The sequence below is a fragment of the Convolutriloba macropyga genome, chromosome 3 (assembly GCF_964194025.1).
Source record: "Convolutriloba macropyga chromosome 3, txConMacr16.3, whole genome shotgun sequence".
In the NCBI taxonomy this organism is placed as follows: Eukaryota; Metazoa; Xenacoelomorpha; order Acoela; family Convolutidae; genus Convolutriloba; species Convolutriloba macropyga.
In genome coordinates this window covers 4,068,569-4,093,832 of record NC_134470.1, presented here as the reverse complement: position 1 = coordinate 4,093,832, position 25,264 = coordinate 4,068,569, and the positions used below count along the sequence as shown (strand labels likewise).

Genomic DNA, 25,264 nt, shown 5'->3' with positions numbered 1-25,264 from the left:
TCCAAAGCCACTTCCTCTTTGACGATAATGACCGGAGAAATGTGGCATCGACTGCGATGCTTGGTTGCTGTAGTAAGCTTCCATTTCACTTGTTTTTTTGAAACTTTAACCCTACTATCACTTTTCCTGTACCATTAAATGGAATAAGTTTTCCGGCTTCGTTCCTCAACTCCACTTTAATGTTCTGAATATTGTTAGAAAGTATGGGCTTGTAATCCAGAATTGTAAATGTCTTGTGATGAATAGGTGTAACAGTGTTTATGCTGCCGTTTCGTAAACGCCTTTCGGTCTCAATGATTTTAATTACAGGAGCTCTCACGTCTCCAATAATTTGATATTCTATAATGTCTATGTAGACAAATATTAATTGTGAGCCACAGGTTATATCGACTGGGAAATCACTTTGGTGTCTATTGAGAGTTTTGTGTGATTTGTATCCAATATGAATGTATCCATCATGCGAGTTGTCTTTTATACCCTTGAAGCCGAGAATACTTGGAACTTCTTCGTTTTCAAATGAAAACCCCTCATTCGCTGCGAATTGTAAAACCAGTTTATGAGTAATTTTGTCAAAAGTAAAATCAAATTGTTTAAACTGAGCAATTCGCCTAAGTTCATCCATGAGTTGATCCAAACTAGTGTAAATGCCATTGCGAATTTTTCTAAGGTGTCCACTGCGATTATTTGAGGCGTCGAGTTCCACTCCCGAGTTTTTATAAACGACTAACCCGTTTGAATTGACGTTGTTGATGTTTGATGGGAAGGATATTGAAGATAAAGCTAGTTGCCATTCTCCATCCAAAATAAGTGGTTGAGATAACTGGTTACGGAATTTTGCTATTGTGTTTTCACCAAAAACTTCCATTGATGCGTTGGATATTAGGTCGATTGTGAATTCTTTAGCGGCAGTCATTTTATTCGTCTAACACGTTTACTTGGACTAATTCCGGTTCATAAAATTTACCTTCAATTATAACGTTGTTTGCATCTATAAGATTGTACGTTGGTGGACTCACGGTAGCAGTTTTGAATATCGTAAAAACTTCGTCTGTATAATTTTGTTTATAACCTTTTCTGAATTTTTTGTCGTGCTTTGCAATCCTAACAAGGTCTCCTTTTTCGTATTTTGGTTTGTACTTTGTTCTGTTGACTGCTAATGATATTAAAATTGGTTCATGTTTTTTGAAAACTTTATTAGGTGCTAAATGGGTTACCCGGTTAACACGACTGTTTATAGTATTTACAAACTGGGGTAAATCTTCAATATATGTCCAAGTCCACTTTTCTTCCAAATATTTGTAAATGATGTTTTTAAGCGAGCGAATGTTCCTCTCTGCAAATGCCGACTTGGTTTCGCTTTCTGTTGTATATAAATAAATTCCTTTCTTTTCACAAAATTTTTTGAAATCTCCTTTGAACTCTGATCCCTTGTCTGTCCATACTTTTTCTGGCTGTTTCTTCTTGATCATTTTTTTGAACGCTTCAACAGCATCTTTTGCATATAAGACCTTCATTGGTTGAACTCGTAAGTAACGTGATAAAACATCCACAGCCACTAACAAATATTTTACACCGTTAGTCTTGGGCAACTTTATCCATATACGCAACATCGACAGACCAGATTTCATTTATTCTATATGCAACAGCTTTCAATCGGGGAAAACTTTCCCAGAATTGTCTGTTTTTGGTGTACGGGGCTTTCGACTGAAGATAGCGAACAATTTTGCCTCTGGTGAAACCGCTTGCCTTCTTCAAGTTAGCAATACTACCAAATGCAGCACTGCCTTTAGTGTACAATTTGTCTAACTGTTTAACTTGATAGGAAGTAATTCTCCCAGGTGCTGGTTGGTTTGATTTCTTTTTCTGCCTCTTCAAAGTTTCTCTGGTCGTTGTCAGAAGCTTTTGTTTTCTTTCGCTGGGATTTTGAAGCAACCTCTTTGTCCGACTCATATTCCAAATGTTGCAGCTTCTCTTCAGATGATAAATTCAGAAACTTTTTGGCGTATGTGTTACAAGTCAAATGCGAACCAATATCGAGATGCGTTAATACACTGAATTGTTCGAAAGATAGTTTGCAAGTGGTTTGTTGTAGATTGTAAAGAAATGTAGCAGCAAGAACTTCTGTATTTGTACCATTAATAAGCAATCACTTTGATGCGTCCAAGGACACAGAATCTGATTCCTCTATTATGTCCAGTATTGTATTCGCTCTTTCAAACTTTATCCCCTTCAAGATTCTAAAATCATTCAACACTCCTTTTTTGATAGTCGATGTGCTGTCTGTCGTAAATGATTTCGCCATAGACTCGTTTATTGTACTTCTATCGTCCACTGTTGTTCGCGTCAGTCTGTTGTTCCGTATCCTGTTGCGAGGCAGGAGCTGATGGTGACTTGTTTCTCTGGAGAAGCGATATCTGCTTGGCTGGATTGTGAATATTTTTGTTGCTGAGTAATTGAGAGACATGAGGTTGTTCTCTTGTATACATTTGTTTAGGTATTAACACAAACTCTTCAGTATGCATTTTGTTCCAGATACTCTATGCAGGGTATTGCTATGAGTTGGATGAGACTGATATCTGAGGGAGATTTAATCAGTTTTAATCGTTCCGTTTTCCCAACTTTTCTGTTCGAAAGTTGACGCAGAGTTTTTCAAACTTTTTCAGTTCTTTTTTGTTGACTGGTACAACTCCAGAGAGTACGTTCATCACACAATCACTCAGAAACCAAATGAAGTCACTGTCACTAAATAATCTGAAATCAATGTTGGAGTTTTTGTTTGTACTATTTGCCCATTGCTTGAGCATAAGCAAGTGTCTCTTTTTCATTCGTAATTGGTGTAATGACTGCTTCGTGTGCAGGAATGTAAAAAATTGAAGGATCAGGTCCAATAATTTGTGATGCAAATCGTAAACCCTGATTTGTTTTTGGATCCAGATCAATGATTAAATGTCCGTATGGCTCAGCTGTTGCTAATTTGTATGCGTCCTTGAGTAATTGGAGACAGTTCAACTGTTTTCCAAGGTATTCAATCTGTTGAATGTCACGCAGTGATTTGAATAAAATTATATGAGTGGTGTTTAGGTCAATTGTTCTCGACCATTTGCTTTGATGAAACAAATTATGCTTCACATATATAACATGAAGTTTACGATGGCGTCCAGACGTAGCTATTTTTACAAACTCTTTGTCATTAAAAATTTCCTCGCATGAGTCGTCAAATATAAGAAGACAGTTCGAAAGATTTTTCGTTATCTCCAATCCTGAATATTTGATGAATTCAATGCGTGCTATACTACCTCGCATTTCCCTGAACAGTGGTTGGAACTCCTTGTAAAAGTAATAAATTTTCTCAAAGCGCGGATAAAAACTGTTCCCCTGCAGCATGTGAAACATCAGCTCAGTTTTACCGGAACCGCTGGGTCCAACAATTGACATGAATATCCTGTCATGTGTCAGAATCACTTTGTTCATAGTTTTGGATTTGGTAAAATATAACCAACTAAGCTTGACAACAATGCAATCCAAATTGATTTTTCTTCACAACTTTCTGACAAAAGAAAGAGCATAGTGAAACAAAGGATGATCATTAGAACTATGATACTGACTTGAACAAAAAATATTACTTCAGACCGTGGCACCGATGAGTTGGAACAGCAACGCCATGGAGGTCTCTCTTTGTTGTTTACATCAAACACTAAATTGCTGACACCCGCATCAGCCTCGTCTCTTTGATGCATTTGAAATAATTTTTTGCCTCAAAAGTTAATTGCAACAAGAACGATACAAATATTAGATATGTAATTTATTCATTGTTTTCAATGGGCAACTGTTTCATATACCAGAATTCAAACAAATTGAAACCTTTTATGTGACTTTTTATTTCTAGTTTATAACAAACAGTTAATGAGTCATTTTCTTCATACGATGGTTGACTGAAGACTTTCTCAACTTCGGGATGGTCCAAGACATAAACTCGCAACTCATTTGGCATCTCTTTCAGAGTTAGCTCACGTTCCGGTAGTAATTTTTTCAACCTAAAGGGAGGAACTTTTCTGTCCGCCCATTGTTTCCAACGAGGGATTCGCTGCTCTTTTGGTGCCAGCGGTGGCTTCTCGGTTGTTTTGTTTGTAGCCATAATTGAATTGATTCTGCAGTTCGCGAGCTCTCTGTTTATTTTTCACATACAATTGGAAATGATAGAAGTTATCAATCATAGGGAGGAAAGCTCTGAAGCTGTCTAGTTCTTCTGGAGATAGCGTAATTGTTGCGAAGTAACGTTTTGCTGCTGTGCTATACAGCGGGTTGTAGCGGGGTTGTTGTGCAACGCCGGGTCTGCTGTTGAAAAAATTTTCTCGCTTCTGTTGATCAACTGAATAATTGTTCTGTATTGGTACACAGGGATCTTGAACTCTGTTGAATAATACTATCGGCTGATCGTCAAGAGGAGTCAAGCCAGTAAATATCTTCAAATTGTCTGACAGATAGGTGGTCAGTGTTGCCTTCTCTTCTCTGTGCATCACTTTGTGTCCACTGTGAAAATATTCTGGCTTTACGTTCTGCACAATGATTTAATACTTGACAGTTTGCTGTAAAATTATTGGAATGTAGACTGCAAGAAGCAACTGTTTCCTTTAGAAGTATTTCTGAAATGCGGGGACAATTTAAATCTTCTAGATTGTAAACTTTTTTTCTGTAACAACTTGCTGAGGACCTCACACTTTTCGGTGCCTTTTGCAAAAAAAATTTTCCGGGTAAATCGGAAACTGAAACTTAAGCAAACTGCTTTCAGGTCACTGTAAGGTGTATCGCCATCGTCCCAATCGAGGCCGTGCAGGTTGTGTGTCAACCAAATAACAGTTTGTTGATCGTGTGCCGGTAATTCTGCAAAGCTAACTGGAGGTTAGAAAAATATTGTATCGTAGTAACTGCAACACAAGCAGAGTTCTTTGATACTGCATCCAATTGACTTCGGTTTGAAACCTTCGAGATCGAGAACAACAGTATTTGCGGACTTGCTTCCAATATTTTTGAGCATTCCAGCTCACGGAATAATTGAGAATGGGAAATTTTCACTGATAGCACAAACAGTATTCATGTCATATGTCCAAAAAGACAATTATTTATTGTTGAATAACGGAAAGCGTATACATATCCAGGACCTTTGTTCCTACAATCTATTACGAATCCAGCTGCATCGTGTAAAGCCGCATGAAGTAAAACTTTGCTATATTTCAGTAAAGGATCTAGTGAATTATCAGCTCCTATTAAACCACCATAGGGTCTGAATTTGAGTGCTATTTCTCAGTCAATTTCTGGATCTAATATTGCGCAGGCTGCAACAAAATATAACTGACGATGTGATATGTGACTAAAATTTTGATTACCTCTCAGTGATACAGTTTTTTCGTGAATCAACTTTATGTCTTCTATTCCAATTGTATTCATTACTAAGTGTATACTGAACGCATGGTCTTGCAGCTAGAAAGTTTTATTTTTTCAATTATGATTGGCTGTCAACTGGAACTAAATCCTCTGTTCTGATTGGTCGGTTTTGTTTCTCAAACTCTTAAGTGTTTCTCACACTGAACATGTTTGAACACGATCTTTTCTTTCTCTGCTTACTCCATCCTCGAGTATATCATTTATTAGTTTAAACATCCACAAACAGGTGAGTCGAATTATCTTTGTTTTAGTCTATAATATGTACTCATTTGTGAACATAAATTTGCATGACCACAAGTGAGTACATACTTATACAAGAAATTGTTTGCTTTTTCCGCCCAAGGTTGAAGTACATGTGTGAATGTGTGTGTGTGTTTGTGTGTGTGTGTGTGTTTGTTTGTGTGTGTATTTATGTATGTATGTATGTATTTATGTATGTATGTATGTATGCATGTATGTATGTATGTATGTATGTATGTATGTATGCATGTATGTATAGGGTAAAAAATTTTGAATTTTTTCCGACAACTTTTCTTACTCAAAGAACATGTTTCAAACAATTTTACATTGATTCAAACCGAAAAAAAAACGCAAAAAAATTTTTCAAACCCATTTTTCAAAACTTTTTACAAATTCTGATCTCCCTATAGGGTAAAAATTTCAAAATTTGAAAAAAAATTTTCCGACAACTTTTTTAGTCACAAAACATGTTTCACACAATTTTACATTGATTAAAGGCAAAAAAAAACGCAAAAAAATTTTTCGACCCCATTTTTCAAAAATTTTTACAAGTTCTGATCCCCTATAGGGCAAAAATTTCAAAATATGAAATAATTTTTTCCAACAACTTTTTTCAGTCACAAATCATGTTTCAAACATTTTTACGTTGATTAAAGCCGAAAAAACGCAAAAAAAAATTTTCGACCCCATTTTTCAAAAATTTTTACAAGTTCTGATATCCCTATAGGGCAGAAATTTCAAAATTTGAAAAAAAATTTTCCGACAACTTTTTTAGTCACAAAACACAATACTTTTATCATACACAAATTATGTAATCGCAATGCTAGCAATAGCAGTGCTTAATTTATATCACTGTTCTAAACAAACAAACAGACGCCACAGCAAACAATTAGTCGTAACAAAAACTGGGTCATGCTTGTAAACAAATTGAACCAAGTTACAATCAACCGAAAGGTAAAATAGAATTTTTTCGAAAAAAAATGCGGAGCTGAGCAGAACCTCAACGGGGGGGGGGGGCACTATGTATTAAGATAGGGAATGCAGAAATTGTCCCCCTAGGGGGACGCTTAGGGGGACATTTAGTGCGAATTGCATTAAATGTCCCCCTAAGTGTCCCCCCAGAAATTGTCCCCCTAGGGGGACGCTTAGGGCGACATTTAGTGCGAATTGCATTAAATGTCCCCCTAAGTGTCCCCCTAGGGGGGACAATTTCTGCATTCACTATCTTAATACATAGTGTCCCCCCCCCCCCGTTGAGGTTCTAGTCAGCTTCTTCTACTACTTTGCAGGGTACTCACAAAACTTTCCACGTAAACGGCAAAAAGGTAACTTTGATTGGCAAAGAAGAGTGGGAACTTCTCCAAAGCTTCTCGCGTTGAAAAACAGGGACCATCGTTTTATCTTTTCACCGCGATACACGAAGACAACGCTGAAAAACAATCAACTAGATGAGCGACATGAACAAGAACCATCACAGAACAATTTCAAATATCCACGATTTAGCTCCAGCAAAGTTGGAAAGATGATGAAGTCGAAATTGGCTGATGATCCATTACTTACAACCGAGATGCGTCATGACATCAACCAAGCCGTCGGGCATAGCAGAACAGTAAGTCGCACCAACTACGAGAGACCGAGGGACAAGTTCAGAAATGCAGCATTGACCTTAATGGCCACAGAGAGAGCACTTTTTGGATCAAGCCAAATTCTGCAAGACATCGAAGGAAATCCATCAGCCTCTACAAATACACTGAGCCTCAATGAAGCACGTAACAACACTGAAACAAGTAACAACTCGATCAAGAAAGAAGACGAATCTGTATCAGATGTGGACCCAAACGTTGACGCCCAATAAAGGCAGGAAAACGAAGATGCAGAACTTCACGATCAAGATGACGAAGAGCCCGACGATGACGATTCTGAAACAATCGATTCAAAGAACAGTGACTCCGAAGAATTTAAAGATAAAATTTTTGAGTTTGCGGTGAATAGACCACGGAGGCAGTCTTAAGAGAAGTACACAGCAACAGACGAGAATTTCATATGGATTGCATATGTTTATGTGAAGATGGAGAAAGCCACCCTAGGATTTTACTGTCAAAAGAAGTTCAGATAAATAGACGCTATAACATGGCGAGGGATAACATTGTAACATTTTCAAGCAGGTGTAGAAGTGGCGTGGAAAGGAGAAGTGTAAAATTAACCGGCAAAAACTGAGCCCATAGACTCCAGTGAACATCTTTCTTTTATTTTAATATTTATCGCAGTACATTAATACTCCGGTCATGTAGTTATGTATTATTGAGGTAATTATTTGAATTAGAGACTTTTGATGTAATAGATCTTTGTGAGTTTTTTTTAAGTAGACAATGCTTTTGTGAATTTGTACCGGCTTTGAATTAAACACTTTGTATTTGCATTTAACTCCACCATTGTCCGGTCCCAAGTCCGTAATGAGAAAGGAGTGTTCCCGAAAAGGGATAAAATACGACACAATTATGAGAGACTAAAATTGCCTGATAATGGCTGATAACAATATCACGGACAATTGAACGTCAGAAAGGGAATTAACTTAATAAGTTTAAACAGATGCTCATTAGTATTCTTTGTATTCTGTCCACATGAGAAGTATAAAATGGCATCCAATGTGTGTGACAAATTTTTCTGAGCTCCTCTGCCAACAAAAATGAGCTCAATCGGACCAAAATTGACGATTTGGTGACCAAAGCAAAGTTTGGTGATCGAAAAAGTTAAGCCTCATCAAGCGCAGTCACCTTTACGGAAATTGGTGAAACTTATTCAAAATGGTGCGCTGAGTCCAATTTTTCTATTTTATATCCAACTATGGCTCAATTGGGCCCCGTGCACAAGAAATGAGCCCACTTGGACCAAAAATTATTTGTTGACCAAAACAAAGTTCGGTGATCGAAAAACTTAAGCTTCATCGAGCGCAGTCACCTTTTCATAAGTTGTTAAAAACTTATCCAAAATGGTTCGCTGCGTCCCCTTTTTTATTATATCCCCAACTCTGTCCAAAGTGGAGCCTGCCCACAGAAAATGAGCCCAACTTGACCAAAAATGACGATATGGTGACCGAAACCCAGACCGAGCAACAAGAGGTAACCGAATCAAACGAGTTCAATCAGCAGATGAGGAGCCTGAAGGAGAGCCGATGTTTGCACCACACTTCCAACCTATTGCAAACCGATCAAAAAGAAGCCGAAAGAGACGCAGGGAGTCATCTGAGTCGGAGAGAGGATCAAAACAATCAACCAGGATGCGACAGTTTTGATTACTCGGGCGATGACGAGGCGAGGCCAGGTCCTTCAACGCTCCAGTGGTATCAAAGAGGGCGCAGCGAAAGAAAATTAAAGAGGAGCAGAAGACTCTTTGAGAGAATACTGCAAACAATACGACTGTCAACCGGAAGAAGCGATGCGATTTTTGTTCGGCCGGAAGAAAGACCTACATTGAAATCGTTAACCAACAGTGATCTGAGATGTAGGTTTTTGCCTTCAGCCCTTTAAAGGCGAGTATCCGTTGAAGAGGCACCTGAAAGCTGTCCACAAAGTCAAAGGCAATTATCTCAACATAATTTAACGTGCCCATTTCTTCGAGCAAATGCAAAGAAGCAAAAGATTGGTGAATTACGTTTGCTTGCACAAAAAACGCTTGAAGGTTTATGACAGACTGGAGCGTCATTGCGTCGAGAACATGGAGGATCATCGTGCATTCGTCTGGAAGTTTTCTTGTGTGTCTTAGCTACTCCAATCAATCCTGGACAAGGCCAAACAGGAGCATGAGAGTTAGCAACCCGAGCAGCGACAAGAACAACTCAATCGGCACCAGCAAACAACAGGCAGGCTCGGCTCCTACAATTTCAAACCTCTGATCAAAAAATATCAAGAGCATCGCTTCAGCAAATCAACAGTGAACAAAACGTCAGAACGTTTAAGGAGTCCAACCTCAAGAAAATTGCAAGAGGGTGGAACGATGTGTCCACATGACGGAGGATCTAACAAAAATGAAAAAGTTAACAGATTGGCTGCAAAGCTTCCGAAAAGATGGTTGCAATGCTCCAGACATCTTCGCAACTCTGCTTGATTATCTCAAGGACCTCATGGACTTCCTTGTAACTGAATTTGGAACATCAACGAGACAGAAGCTGGACATACAACAAATTCAAACAGAGATTCAGCCCCTGATGAAAATGCAAAACCTCCCGGCAAAGAGATGGAAGCAGGCACAAAGAGATACAAAGAACGACCGTTCCAACAACTGATGACGGAAAACAACTCGAAAAAGACATTCGAAAATCTCAGAGTCACCCTAAATAAAACGATAAACGATAACGAATATCATAATGCGCAAGCGAGTCTGGTGACCCTTTTGATGATGCGAAACGTTTGTAGGTTTTCAGAATTTGCGGCACTCGAATTGAGCTGCTTGGACAACCATGTTTATGACAGAACTGCAGGCCTACGGTATCCAATGCCCCCATCCCAACTTATGGCAGGTTCTAGATGTTAACGAACAAGAGGCAGTGAGGAATTTGTTCGAGAAGTTGCAGGGGACTCACAAAACTTTCAACGTAAGCGACATAAAGGTAATTTTGATTGGCAAAGAGTGCGAACTTCTCCAAAAGTTTATCGCGTTGAAAAACAGGGACCATCCTTTCATCTTTTTACCGCAACACATCGAAGACGACGCTAAAAAAACAATCGATCAGATGAGCGACTTGAACAAGATCTATCACCGATTTCAAAATGTCCACGATTTAGCTCCAACAATGTTCGAAAGATGATGGATGAAGTCGAAAGGGGCTGATGATAGGTTCCTTACAACCGAGATGCGTGATGACATCAACCAAGCCGTCGGGCATAGCAGAACAGTAAGTCGCACCAACTACGAGATAACGAGGGACAAGTTCAGAAACGCAGCATTGATCTCAATGGCCACAAGAGAGCGCTTTTTGGATCAAGCCAAATTCTGCCAGACACCGAAGGAAATCCATCAGCCTCTACAAAGACACTGAGCCTCACTGAAGCAAAGTAACGACACTGAAACCGATCAAGAAACAGAAGACGAATCTGTATCAGATGTGCACCCAAACGTTGACGCCCAAAAAGGAAGAAACCGAAGATGCACAACTTAACGATCAGCAAGGTGACGAAGAGCCCGACGATGAAGACTCTGAAACAACAAATTCAATGAACAGTAGCTCCGAGGAATTTAAAAAAGATGAAATTTTTGAGTTTCTGGTGAATAGACAACAGAAACAGTCTAAGCAGAAGTACACAGCAACAGACGAGACTTTTATATGGATTGCATATGTTTATGAAAAGATGGAGAAAGTCACCCTAGGATATTCATTGTCAAAGAAGTTCAGATGAATGGACGCTATAACATGACGAGGGATAACGTTGCAACGATTTTCAATCAGGTGTAGAAGTGGCGTGGAAAGGAGAAGTGTAAAATTAATCAGCAAAAACTGAGCCCATAGACTCCAGTGAACATCCCTTTTGTTTTAATCTTAATGTTTATCGCAGTTGATTAATACTCCGGTGATGTAGTTTTGTATTATTGAGGTAATGATTCGAATTAGAAACTTTTGATGTAATTAATCTTTCTGAGTTTTTGTTTGAAGTAGACAATTCTTGTGTGAATTTTTACCGGCTTTGAATTAAACACTTTGCATTAAACTCCAACATTGTCCGGTCCCAAGTCCGTAATGAGAAAGGAGAATGGTTCTCGAAAAAGGATAAAATGCGAAATAATTATGGGAGACTATAATTGTCTGATAATGACTGGTAACATTATCATGGACAATTGAACTTCAGAAAGAGAAGTAACTTAATATATAAGTTTAAACAGATGCTTTTATGTATACTTTGTATTCTGTCCACCTGAGAAAAATAAATTGGCATCCAATGTCTAACCATATTTTTTCTGAGCTCCTCTGCCCAAAAAAAAATGTTCCAGAAAATGACCAGAAAAACGTTCGGTGATCGAAAATGTTCGGTGATCGCAGTCACCTTTTTGGCAATTGGTAAAAACTCATCCGAAATGGTTTGCGGAGTCCCCTTTTTTTAAAATTTTGTCTTCAACTATGGCTAAAGTCAATCTTGCCCACAGAAAATGAGCTCAATCGGACCGAAAATGGCGGTTTGGTGACCAAAACACAGTTCGGTGATCAAAAAAGTTAAGCCTCATCAAGCGCGGTCACCGGTAACAACCTGTCCAAAATGATGGTCGGCTGATTCCAATTTTTTGAAACTTTTATCCCCAACAATGGCTAAAGTGGAGCCTGCCCAAGAAAAATGAGCCCTATCGGTCCAAAATAGACGCTTTGATGACCAGATAAACGTTAGGTGATCGAAAAAGTTAAGACTCATTGAGCGCAGTCACCTTTTCGGAAATTGGTAAAAAAAACTCATAAAAAAATGGTTTGCTGAGTCCCCTTTTTTTTAAATTTTGTCACCAACTACGGCTAAAGTTGACCCTGCCAACAAAAAAAATGAGCTCAATCGGACCAAAAATTTTTATTTGTTGGCGAAAACAAAGTTTGGTGATCGAAAAAGTTAAGCCTCATCGAGCGCAGTTGCCTTTTCGGAAACTGATTTAAAAAAACTCATCCAAAATGGTTCGCCGACTCCACTTTTTTAAAACTTTGTCCCCAACTACGGCTAAAGTGGAGCCTGCCCCCAAAAAATGAGCTCATTCGGACCAAAAACGACAATTTGGTGACCAAAACAAAGTTCGGTGATCGAAAAAGTTAAGCCACATCAAGCGCAGTCACCTTTACGGAAATTGGTAAAACTTATTCAAAATGGTGCGCTGAAACCAATTTTTCTATTTCATATCCAACTATGGCTCAATTGGGCCCCGTGCACAAAAAATGAGCCCACTTGGACCAAAATTATGTGTTGACCAAAACAAAGTTCGGTGATCGAAAAACTTAAGCTTCATCGAGCGCAGTCACCTTTTCATAAGTTGTTAAAAACTTATCCAAAATGGTTCGCTGCGCCCCTTTTTTATTATATCCCCAACTCTGTCCAAAGTGGAGCCTGCCCACAGAAAATGAGCCCAACTTGACCCTTGACCAAAAATAACGATATGGTGATCGAAACCCAGACCGAGCAACAAGAGGTAACCGACTCAAACGAGTTCAATCAGCAGATAAGGAGCCTGCAGGAGAGCCGATGTTTGAACCACGCTTCCAACCTATTGCCAACCGACCAAAAAGAAGCCCAAGGAGTCGGAAGGAGTCATCTGAGTCGGAGACAGTATCAGAATATCAACCAGGAAGCGACAGTTCTGATGACTCTGGCGATGTCCTTCAACGCTCCAGTGGTCGCAAATAGGGGACAGCGAAAGAAAAAGAGAAAGGACCAGAAGAAGACATCGAGAGAATACTGCAAACATTACGGCTGTCAACCGAAAGCAATGCAGTTTTTGTTCAGCCGATTACCAAAGTAAGAAAGACCTACGTTGAAATCGTTAACCAGCAGTGGTCTGAGATGTAAGTTTTACCTTTAGCCCGTTGCAGGCGAGTATCCATTGAGGAGGCACCTGAAAGCTGTCCACAAATTCGAAGGCAATTATTTCAACATAATTCAACGTTCCCCTTTGTTCGAGCAAATGCAAAGAAGCAAAAGAACGGTGAAATACGTTTGGTTGCACAAAGAATGCTTGAAAGTTTATGACAGACTGGGGCGCCATTGTGTCGGAAAAACGAAGGATCATCGTGCATTCGTCTGGAAGTTTCCTTGTGCGTCTGAGCTATCCCAATCAATCATGCACAAGGCCAAACCGGTGGATGATAGTTGGCAAGACGAGCAGCGGCAAGAGCAACGACTCAATTGGCACCAACAAACACGCAGGCTCGGCTCCTACAATTTCAAACCTCTGATCAAAAAGCATCAGGCGCATCGCCTTCAGCAAATCTGCAGTGAACAAAACGTCAGAACGTTTAAGGAGTCCAACCTCAAGAAAATTGCAAGAGGGTGGAACGATGTGTCCAAATGACGGAGGATCTAACAAAAAGGTCAAAGTTAACAGATAGGCTGCAGAGCTTCAGAGAAGATCGTTGCAATGCTCCAGACACCTTCAAAACTCTGCTTGATTATCTCAAGGACTTTATCATCTTCCTTGTAACTGAATTTGGAACATCAACGAGACAGAAGCTGGACATACAAGGACTTTATCAACTTCCTTGTAACTGAATTTGGAACATCAACGAGACAGAAGCTGGACATACAACAAATTCAAACAGGGATTCAGCCCCTGATGAAAATGCAAAACCTCCCGGCAAAGAGATGGAAGCAGGCACAAACAGATACAAAGAACGACCGTTCCAACAACTGATGACGAAAAACAACTCCAAAAAGACATTCGAAAATCTCAGAGTCACCCTAAATAAAACGATAAACGATAACGAATACCATATTGCGCATGCGAGTCTGGTGACCCTTTTGATGATGCGAAACGTTTGTAGGTTTTCAGAATTTGCGGCACTCGAATTGAGCTGCTTGGACAACCATGTTTATGACACAACTGCAGGCCTACGGTATCCAATGCCCCCATCCCAACTTATGGCAGGTTCTAGATGTTAACGAACAAGAGGCAGTGAGGAATTTGTTCGAGAAGTTGCAGGGGACTCACAAAACTTTCAACGTAAGCGACATAAAGGTAATTTTGATTGGCAAAGGGTGCGAACTTCTCCAAAAGTTTATCGCGTTGAAAAACAGGGACCATCGTTTCATCTTTTTACCGCAACACATCGAAGACGACGCTAAAAAACAATCGATCAGATGAGCGACTTGAACAAGATCTATCACCGATTTCAAATGTCCACGATTTAGCTCCAACAATGTTCGAAAGATGATGGATGAAGTCGAAAGGGGCTGATGATAGGTTCCTTACAACCGAGATGCGTGATGGCATCAACCAAGCCGTCGGGCATAGCAGAACAGTAAGTCGAACCAACTACGAGATAACGAGGGACAAGTTCAGAAACGCAGCATTGATCTCAATGGCCACAAGAGAGCGCTTTTTGGATCAAGCCAAATTCTGCCAGACACCGAAGGAAATCCATCAGCCTCTACAAAGACACTGAGCCTCACTGAAGCAAAGTAACGACACTGAAACCGATCAAGAAACAGAAGACGAATCTGTATCAGATGTGCACCCAAACGTTGACGCCCAAAAAGACAGGAAACGCACACAACGGTATCCAATGCGCCCCCCGAACTCAACAGACCTTAATTTTTTTGAACTCCTCTGATAAAATTGCAGAAAATAAATTTGAGTTTTCCTTGCTTAAGTTTCACTCTAAGAAGCAAAAACAGATAGCCAAACGAAATGCGTACATGTATTCTGTCAACCTGAGACGTATAAATCGGCGTCCAATATGTATGAAATTAAAATTTCTTAACTCCTACCATAAAGGAGAAAACAGAAAACAAAAATTTTGAACTTTCTCTTGCTCAAGTTTCACACTAGGAAGCAAAAACTACCTAGCGGAACGGAAAACGTACATGTATTCTATGTATTCTGTCAACCAAGACGTAAAAATCGGCGTCCAATCTGAATGAAATTAGATAAGGTAAAGTACCGAAATATAATAAATTTGAACTTTCTCTTGCTCAAGTTTCACACTAGGAAGCAAAAACTACCTAGCGGAACGGAAAACGTACATGTATTCTATGTATACTTTCAACCAAGACGTAATAATCGGCGTCCAATCTGAATGAAATTAGATAAGGTAAAATACCGAAATATAAAAAATTGAGCTTTCTCTTGCTCAATTTTCACTCTAGCGACCAAAAAACACCTAGAGGAACCAAATACTTAGATGTATTATATGTATTCTGTCAACCTGAGGGTTACAAATTTTCGTCCAATGTGTATATCAACTTTTCTGATCTCATCTGATAAAGAAAACTACAGAAAATTAATAAAATTGAGATTTCTGTTGCCTAAGTTTCACTTTAGGAAGCAGAAATACCTAGCAGAAAGAAAAACGTACAACTATTCCATGTATTCTGTTACCATGAGACGTAGGAATCGGCGTCCAATCTGAAAGAAAATAAAATTTCTGAACTCCTAAGATAAGTAGAGTACCAAAATATAATAAATTTGAACTTTCTCTTGCTTAAGTTTCACTCGACAAAGTAAAAGACCTAGCGGATAAATACTTAAATACATTCTATGTATTCTGTGAAACTGGGGCGAATGGCAGGTTCCAGATAATAACGAATGAGAAGCAAATTAATAATTCTGAGCTCCTATGACAAAGAAAATTGCAGAAAACTAAAAAAAAATGGAACTTTCTCTTTCTTAAGTTTCCCTCTAGCAGGCAAAAATAGCTAGCCGAACAAAAAACTTACAAGTAATCTATGTATTTCTTCAACCTGAGGTGTAAAAATTGGCGTCCAATGTATGATAATGAAATTTTGAATTCCTAATACAAAGACGAGTACTCTGATCTCTGAATTTTCCTGAACTCCTCTGATAAAGAAAATTGCAGAAAATAAATTTCAATTTTCTTTGCTTAAGTTTCACTCTAAGAAGCAAAAAGAGCTAGCCAAACGAAATGCGTACATGTATTCTGTCAACCTGAGACGTATAAATCGGCGTCCAATGTGTATGAAGTTAAAATTTCTTAACTCCTACGATAAAGGAGAAAACAGAAATATAATAATTTTGAACTTTCTCTTGCTCAAGTTTCACACCAGGAAGAAAAAACTACCTAGCGGAACGGAGAATATACATGTATTCTGTCAACACGAGACGTAAAAATCGGCGTCTAATCTGAATGAAACTAGATAAGGTAAAGTACCGAAATAAAAAAATTGAGCTTTCTCTTGCTCAATTTTCACTCTAGCGACCAAAAAACACCTAGAGGAACCAAATACTTAGATGTATTATATGTATTCTGTCAACCTGAGGGTTACAAATTTTCGTCCAATGTGTATATCAATTTTTCTGATCTCATCTGATAAAGAAAACTACAGAAAATTAATAAAATTGAGATTTCTGTTGCCTAAGTTTCACTTTAGGAAGCAGAAATACCTAGCGGAACAAAAAACGTACATCTATTCCATGTATTCTGTCACCATGAGACGTAGGAATCGGCGTCCAATCTGAAAGAAATTAAAATTTCTGAACTCCTAAGATAAGTAGAGTACCAAAATATAATAAATTTGAACTTTCTCTTGCTTAAGTTTCACTCTACAAAGCAAAAGTCCTAGCGGATAAATTCTTACATACATTCTATGTATTCTGTGAAACTGGGGCGAATGGCAGGTTCCAGATGTTAACGAATGAGAAGCAAATTAATAATTCTGAGCTCCTATGACAAAGAAAATTGCAGAAAACTAAAAAAAAATGGAACTTTCTCTTTCTTAAGTTTCCCTCTAGCAGGCAAAAATAGCTAGCCGAACAAAAAACTTACAAGTAATCTATGTATTTCTTCAACCTGAGGTGTAAAAATTGGCGTCCAATGTATGATAATGAAATTTTTGAATTCCTAATACAAAGACGAGTACTCTGATCTCTGAATTTTCCTGAACTCCTCTGATAAAGAAAATTGCAGAAAATAAATTTCAATTTTCCTTGCTTAAGTTTCACTCTAAGAAGCAAAAAGAGCTAGCCAAACGAAATGCGTACATGTATTCTGTCAAGCTGAGACGTATAAATCGGCGTCCAATGTGTATGAAATTAAAATTTCTTAACTCCTACGATAAAGGAGAAAACAGAAATATAATAATTTTGAACTTTCTCTTGCTCAAGTTTCACACCAGGAAGAAAAAACTACCTAGCGGAACGAAAAATATACATGTATTCTGTCAACACGAGACGTAAAAATCGGCGTCTAATCTGAATGAAACTAGATAAGGTAAAGTACCGAAATAAAAAAAATTGAGCTTTCTCTTGCTCAATTTTCACTCTAGCGACCAAAAAACACCTAGAGGAACCAAATACTTAGATGTATTATATGTATTCTGTCAACCTGAGGGTTACAAATTTTCGTCCAATGTGTATATCAATTTTTCTGATCTCATCTGATAAAGAAAACTACAGAAAATTAATAAAATTGAGATTTCTGTTGCCTAAGTTTCACTTTAGGAAGCAGAAATACCTAGCGGAACAAAAAACGTACATCTATTCCATGTATTCTGTCACCATGAGACGTAGGAATCGGCGTCCAATTTGAAAGAAATTAAAATTTCTGAACTCCTAAGATAAGTAGAGTACCAAAATATAATAAATTTGAACTTTCTTGCTTAAGTTTCACTCTACAAAGCAAAAGTCCTGGCGGATAAATTCTTACATACATTCTATGTATTCTGTGAAACTGGGGCGAATGGCAGGTTCCAGATGTCAATGAATGAGAAGCAAATTAATAATTCTGAGCTCCTATGACAAAGAAAATTGCAGAAAACTAAAAAAAATGGAACTTTCTCTTTCTTAAGTTTCCCTCTAGCAGGCAAAAATAGCTAGCCGAACAAAAAACTTACAAGTAATCTATGTATTTCTTCAACCTGAGGTGTAAAAATTGGCGTCCAATGTATGATAATGAAATTTTTGAATTCCTAATACAAAGACGAGTACTCTGATCTCTGAATTTTCCTGAACTCCTCTGATAAAGAAAATTGCAGAAAATAAATTTCAATTTTCCTTGCTTAAGTTTCACTCTAAGAAGCAAAAAGAGCTAGCCAAACGAAATGCGTACATGTATTCTGTCAAGCTGAGACGTATAAATGGGCGTCCAATGTGTATGAAATTAAAATTTCTTAACTCCTACGATAAAGGAGAAAACAGAAATATAATAATTTTGAACTTTCTCTTGCTCAAGTTTCACACCAGGAAGGAAAAACTACCTAGCGGAACGGAAAATATACATGTATTCTGTCAACACGAGACGTAAAAATCGGCGTCTAATCTGAATGAAACTAGATAAGGTAAAGTACCGAAATAAAAAAAATTGAGCTTTCTCTTGCTCAATTTTCACTCTAGCGACCAAAAAACACCTAGAGGAACCAAATACTTAGATGTATTATATGTATTCTGTCAACCTGAGGGTTACAAATTTTCGTCCAATGTGTATATCAATTTTTCTGATCTCATCTGATAAAGAAAACTACAGAAAATTAATAAAATTGAGATTTCTGTTGCCTAAGTTTCACTTTAGGAAGCAGAAATACCTAGCGGAACAAAAACCGTACATCTATTCCATGTATTCTGTCACCATGAGACGTAGGAATCGGCGTCCAATCTGAAAGAAATTAAAATTTCTGAACTCCTAAGATAAGTAGAGTACCAAAATACAATAAATTTGAACTTTCTTGCTTAAGTTTCACCCTACAAAGCAAAAGTCCTAGCGGATAAATTCTTACATACATTCTATGTATTCTGTGAAACTGGGGCGAATGGCAGGTTCCAGATGTTAATGAATGAGAAGCAAATTAATAATTCTGAGCTCCTATGACAAAGAAAATTGCAGAAAAATAAAAAAAATGGAACTTTCTCTTTCTTAAGTTTCCCTCTAGCAGGCAAAAATAGCTAGCCGAACAAAAAACTTACAAGTAATCTATGTATTTCTTCAACCTGAGGTGTAAAAATTGGCGTCCAATGTATGATAATGAAATTTTTGAATTCCTAATACAGACGAGTACTCTGATCTCTGAATTTTCCTGAACTCCTCTGATAAAGAAAATTGCAGAAAATAAATTTCAATTTTCCTTGCTTAAGTTTCACTCTAAGAAGCAAAAAGAGCTAGCCAAACGAAATGCGTACATGTATTCTGTCAAGCTGAGACGTATAAATCGGCGTCCAATGTGTATGAAATTAAAATTTCTTAACTCCTACGATAAAGGAGAAAACAGAAATAATAATTTTGAACTTTCTCTTGCTCAAGTTTCACACCAGGAAGAAAAAACTACCTAGCGGAACGAAAAATATACATGTATTCTGTCAACACGAGACGTAAAAATCGGCGTCTAATCTGAATGAAACTAGATAAGGTAAAGTACCGAAATAAAAAAAATTGAGCTTTCTCTTGCTCAATTTTCACTCTAGCGACCAAAAAACACCTAGAGGAACCAAATACTTAGATGTATTATATGTATTCTATCAACCTGAGGGTTACAAATTTTCGTCCAATGTGTATATCAATTTTTCTGATCTCATCTGATAAAGAAAACTACAGAAAATTAATAAAATTGAGATTTCTGTTGCCTAAGTTTCACTTTAGGAAGCAGAAATACCTAGTGGAACAAAAAACGTACATCTATTCCATGTATTCTGTCACCATGAGACGTAGGAATCGGCGTCCAATCTGAAAGAAATTAAAATTTCTGAACTCCTAAGACAAGTAGAGTACCAAAATATAATAAATTTGAACTTTCTCTTGCTGAAGTTTCACTCTACAAAGCAAAAGTCCTAGCGGATAAATTCTTACATACATTCTATGTATTCTGTGAAACTGGGGCGAATGGCAGGTTCCAGATGTTAACGAATGAGAAGCAAATTAATAATTCTGAGCTCCTATGACAAAGAAAATTGCAGAAAACTAAAAAAAAATGGAACTTTCTCTTTCTTAAGTTTCCCTCTAGCAGGCAAAAATAGCTAGCCGAACAAAAAACTTACAAGTAATCTATGTATTTCTTCAACCTGAGGCGTAAAAATTGGCGTCCAATGTATGATAATGATTTATTTGAATTCCTAATATAAAGACGAGTACAGAAAAAAAAACAAAATTGCTCTTTCCTTTTCTAAACTTTCGCTCTAGGAAGCAAAAATACCTATATGAACGAAATACTTAAATGTGTTCTGTGTATAATGTCAACCTGAGGCGTGTAAAAGTGCCTCCATTAAGTTTGACATTATTCTCTGATTCCGCTGAAAAATAAAAACAAAGGAAAGGAAAAAATTTGAACTTTCTCTTGCTAAAGTTTCACACTGCGAAGCAAAAAGACCTAGCAGATAAAAAACAATTACATACATTCTATGCATTCGGTGAAACTGAGACGAATATATTGGCGTTTAATGTTCATGAAATTGAAATTTTTTGATCTCCTCTAATATAGGGGAGTACAAAAAATAATAAATTTGTACTTCCTCTTTCTTAAGTTTCACTCAAGGAAGCAAAAATACCTATCGGAACGAAAGACGTTTATGTTTTCCATGTAAACACCTATGTTCGTTTAACCCAGGTGGCAACAAACACCGCCTCAAATTGCTGCATATATGGCGTATATTAAAGCTCTTTTAAAAAGCTTTGCAGCCATAGTTTTACTCTAATCAGTGATGGCCGTAAGGGTTCCTAAATGGTCATCAAATGAAAAGAAGAGAGGGTCAACTATGACTTCTTAAAAAGTATCTATTACCGACTACTTTTATGAACGCTGCAACAGCCGTTCATTAAGTTATGGAGAGCCCTTGTATGGACAAAAGCGCGAGGATAAAAAACCGATCACTTTTTAGGCTACCTGGTGTATTTAGGTCAAAGATAGTCAAGATGTCACTGATGTTTGTTTTACCTAAAAGTTAACAAATATTGGCCCAAAATAGTTATTTTAAAGCTCCTTTAATATGCTTTTCGGCCATGTATATTACTCTAGATCAATGTTGGCTTGAAAGGTGCTTCAAATAGCATCAATTAAAATAAAATCGAGTCAATCTTGGCTTGGTAATTAGTGGCTATTTCCGACCCTTTTTAAGAATGGTTCACTAACCGTATATAAAGTCTTCGAGACAGAAGCACGAGGAGAAAAAACTGCCACATTTTGAACGTTTTTGCAATAAAACGCCTGCTAGAAGTTCTGGTCACGGAGTTAAAAGTTGGATTTGAATTTGATGTACAATTTCTCCACAATTCTCTCCGTCAGAATTGATTCGAATGAGTCACTATATAGCTCATTTAAAAGGTTTGCATTTCGTCTTTACAGTCAAATAACTGTTGTGATCTTTGGTTCAATGAAAGTATAAACTCAAAATTGTCATTTTTCAAGATAGGTAATTTGTCACTAATGTTTGTTTTACATTAAAAGTTTGTATTACTCTATATCCATGCGGGCAATAAGGGCTCTTGAATTAACATCAAAGCGAGTCAATTAGGACTGGTTAAAAATTAGCAATTTCCGACCACTTTTGGCAAGTGCAATAGCCATTCAGAAAGTTTTGAAAAGGTCTGTTAAAAAAGTTTGTCTGAGGGTTGAAAAAGTGACAATTTTTGACCGCATTGACAATGGAACGCCTCTTTAAACGTGTTGTCGCAGATTTGTATGCAACTTGTCAGTTACTCAAATTGCTTTAATATACAGCTCTTCTTAATGCTCTTTTATTATGCTTTGCAGCTATCTATATTACTCAACATAAATGCGGGGAATAAGGGTTCCTAAAAGGGCATCAATCACAAAAAAAAACGACTGTTATGACTTTTTAGAAAGCAGCTCTTTCCGATCAGTATTTTCAAAAGGGCACTAGCCGTTAAAAGAGTTATGAAGAACTCTTAAATAAACAAGTGAGCGAGGGTTTAAAAACTGGCCTTTTTTAACCGTTTTAACCATGAAATGGCCCCTGGATTAATTAGGTCTATGATTACACTAGTACAGAGGTTCTCGAAGCAACAAAACAGACAAATATTGGTGCTAGAAACTTCATTTATAGCTCATTTTAAAGCTTGGCTCAAATACTTTTCGCCAAAATAAGTTTTATGACAATCAGAGTACCATAAGTACCGCAAAAGTGCCTTTATTACTCCAATTTTTGTTTCGAATTTTTTTTATTCTACTGGAATTTTGAAATAGTTATATTGCAGCTGGGATAATAAAACTTACATCCCTGTAAAGTACATCAACTGAGGACTACGGGCATATTAAAAAGTTGGAGAAATTCAGACGGGAACCTAATCAAATTCCAGATAAATTTTTCACTTATCCAAAATGGCACATTGTTTTGCTATAAGTCAACAAATGCTTTGAATTTTGATACCGCGTCAACGGGATTGTTCTCTACGGGCAAAATAATGGCTACATGAAAAATTTCAGAAAAATCTGTCAGATCGTTCCATGGATACTCACGAATGGTCTTTGGAGAGAAATAACCAGTGGTGAAACATGTACTCGATCTTATACGGATTCTGTAGAGATCAATTTTTCTAGGCCTAGCGGTTAGCCCTAAAGGGGTAGGGTCCCCTAAGTTTTTCGAGAGGAATCCAAAAATGCAAAAAGTTTTTGAAACCGTCCAGTAGTTTTTGAGAAATACGCGATTGAGTAATTGGGGCTGAAGTGTCCAAAAGCGCACTTCTGTTTTTTGGTCAATTTGCTAACTTCTACTGCCTCTAGAGTCACAAGAAAGGCCTGTAATCCTCTTTTGAAATACAGCAGTATGCGACCACTCTCGACGTCTAAAAGTTAATGAAATTGATAGCCCCAATAGTGCATTTTTGTAGCCCCAAAAACTCCAATTTTGACCCCAGAGCTATCAAATCTATGCGCTTCTCTTCTATTTTCGATTTCCAAACGATTGGAACTGGTCTCAGATCTCTGGGGTAGCTCGTTGGTGAGAAAAGGGGTGGAGTAAAAAATGGCACCCTACAAAAGTGCACTGGAGTAAGGGTTAGGGCAAACTTTAAGATTAAGAACCACCCTTCACAACAGGAAATTTTCCTTAAATATAGTTTCGGTCAATCGCACAATTAGAGACTCATAAGGCGTGAGGCTCTAAGAGCTGCTCAGCCACTTAATGCCCTCCGCGCCCTATCTGTTTACCCCGTTTTTACGGACAAAAAGTCAAAACGGTCAAGGAAAAAATCTCATTAAAAAGACCGCAGGACTAATATAAAAGCTACAAACTTCGTTTGCGAGCAAACAATCTTTGCGTCAAATTGTAAACAAACCTGTGTATTGCTGAGCAGACAATCCCTGCAATTAAAATCAATAGCGACATTCGCTAAAGTTCCGGTAATAAACTGCAATTTCTCACAATCGTCCGCTCTAGTAACAGATAAAATTCCCAACGAAAAGTGCTGAACAAGTTTTTTGAGCATAGTACGATTTCCACTGAAACGCGAAAAAAAATTCAATTTTCGTGAGAAAGAATTGATCTGTTTGTAATCGTCTAACGAGGCTAGCCCATCGCTGCTCTCCAATAACTGAGCAACAGATCGGAAAGAACTGGATTTTTCTTTTGCCGCCATCAATAATCTAAAAATGCGTGTTTACCGCAAGAATGAATTTTATTTTAAACTAACAGCAACATACCAGGCTCTAGGAGCCGCGTCAAAGCGTTAAAATAATAGTGCACTAGTTAGGTGTCAAGCCTTCGCTCCCGCAGTGGTCATGTGGATCCTTGTGGATCATACCAGTTGCTGAACCAACCCATATTGCAATCGGTGTCCCACTTTTTCACTCTATTTATGTAATCCCTCTATCATTTCTCCCCTCTACCACGTCACCCCGATTTTTATCTTCTATAAAATTAGTACTATTAAATTAGTAAAACAATCACTTCGCCATGCCTCGCGGGTGCGGACTTGACTTGAAACTATCACAACCGAACATGGGATTAAGTTATCTGCTTAATTACGAACATTCCTTTAATGTCGGCTGCTAACTGGCGCGATGAATTGATAGAGGAGTGAAATGATAGAAGGGTTAAGTCATATGGGGTTAAGACATGCAGGGTTAAATGAAACGGGGTGAAAAGAAGTAGAGCGATTGCAATCAATTCATTAACTAAGCTGGGGGCTATGAGAAATACTCTGACGTCTAAATCGGTGTTCTGGAGAGACCTGACACAGTGTTTTTCGAAAGCACCGGGACTAGGCCTGGGTTCACCTACAATAAGTGCTCGAAAATGTATACTAAATGAAATGAGGCTCTTGTTACGTAAGGCAAACTTCGAGGTAGCAAAGTTTTGGTTCCCTTGCTAAATTTCTACCTGTTGTGTACATCTTGGTTCAGAAATATTGTTAGATAGAAACATAACCGACTAACGTCGGGCAAATTGCTCTCAAACGACCGGAGAGCGGTCGGCGTCGTCAGTAGCTATGCACAGTTTAGTGAGGCTAGCTTTAGATTAATTGAAGGGGCGTAAGGTGAGCGCAGCCGGTGGAGCAAATGTGGATTGGGGGACTGATGTTGGGGCGGTGGGGATCAATTTCAAAGAAACGCCGTTCACACCATAATTATAAGTCTCCAAAACAGTTTCTGTTAACCGCATATTTGAAGACTAGTGGGCTTTCTCGTCAACTGGGCCAACTGGGCGCCATCTCGTTTCTGAAGACGAAAGTCAACTGGGTCAGCGAAAAATCGGCCAACCGAAAAATTGCATAAAAGAGACAAGCAGGATTAATATATTTGCTACAAATTGTTTTTGAGAGCAATTAACAATGATTTCCTAAAAGTGCCTGTTAAGACATTTGTGAAAAAAACATTTTTACAATAAATCATTGTTAATGAAGATCAGAGATGATGACATTACGCCACATAACAGCGACTGAAGTGCGGCATCAACAAAAAGAGAGATAGAGTGAGAGGGATAAAATGTGAAAGGGAAACAGACGGAAAGA

At 38.0% G+C, this 25,264-nt stretch overlaps 1 protein-coding gene across 1 annotated transcript in view; it reads right to left on the bottom strand.

Annotated features, from left to right (window-relative positions):
- LOC142335887 (uncharacterized) overlaps nucleotides 1-23,904 on the bottom strand; it is a 55,340-nt gene extending 31,436 nt beyond the window's left edge. The window contains exon 1 of the mRNA XM_075384237.1: nucleotides 23,591-23,904. Coding sequence (XP_075240352.1) covers nucleotides 23,591-23,890 — 300 coding nt within the window. The 5' untranslated portion in view covers nucleotides 23,891-23,904. The remainder of the gene's footprint in view (nucleotides 1-23,590) is intronic.
- Between the last annotated feature and the right edge of the window lie 1,360 nt (nucleotides 23,905-25,264).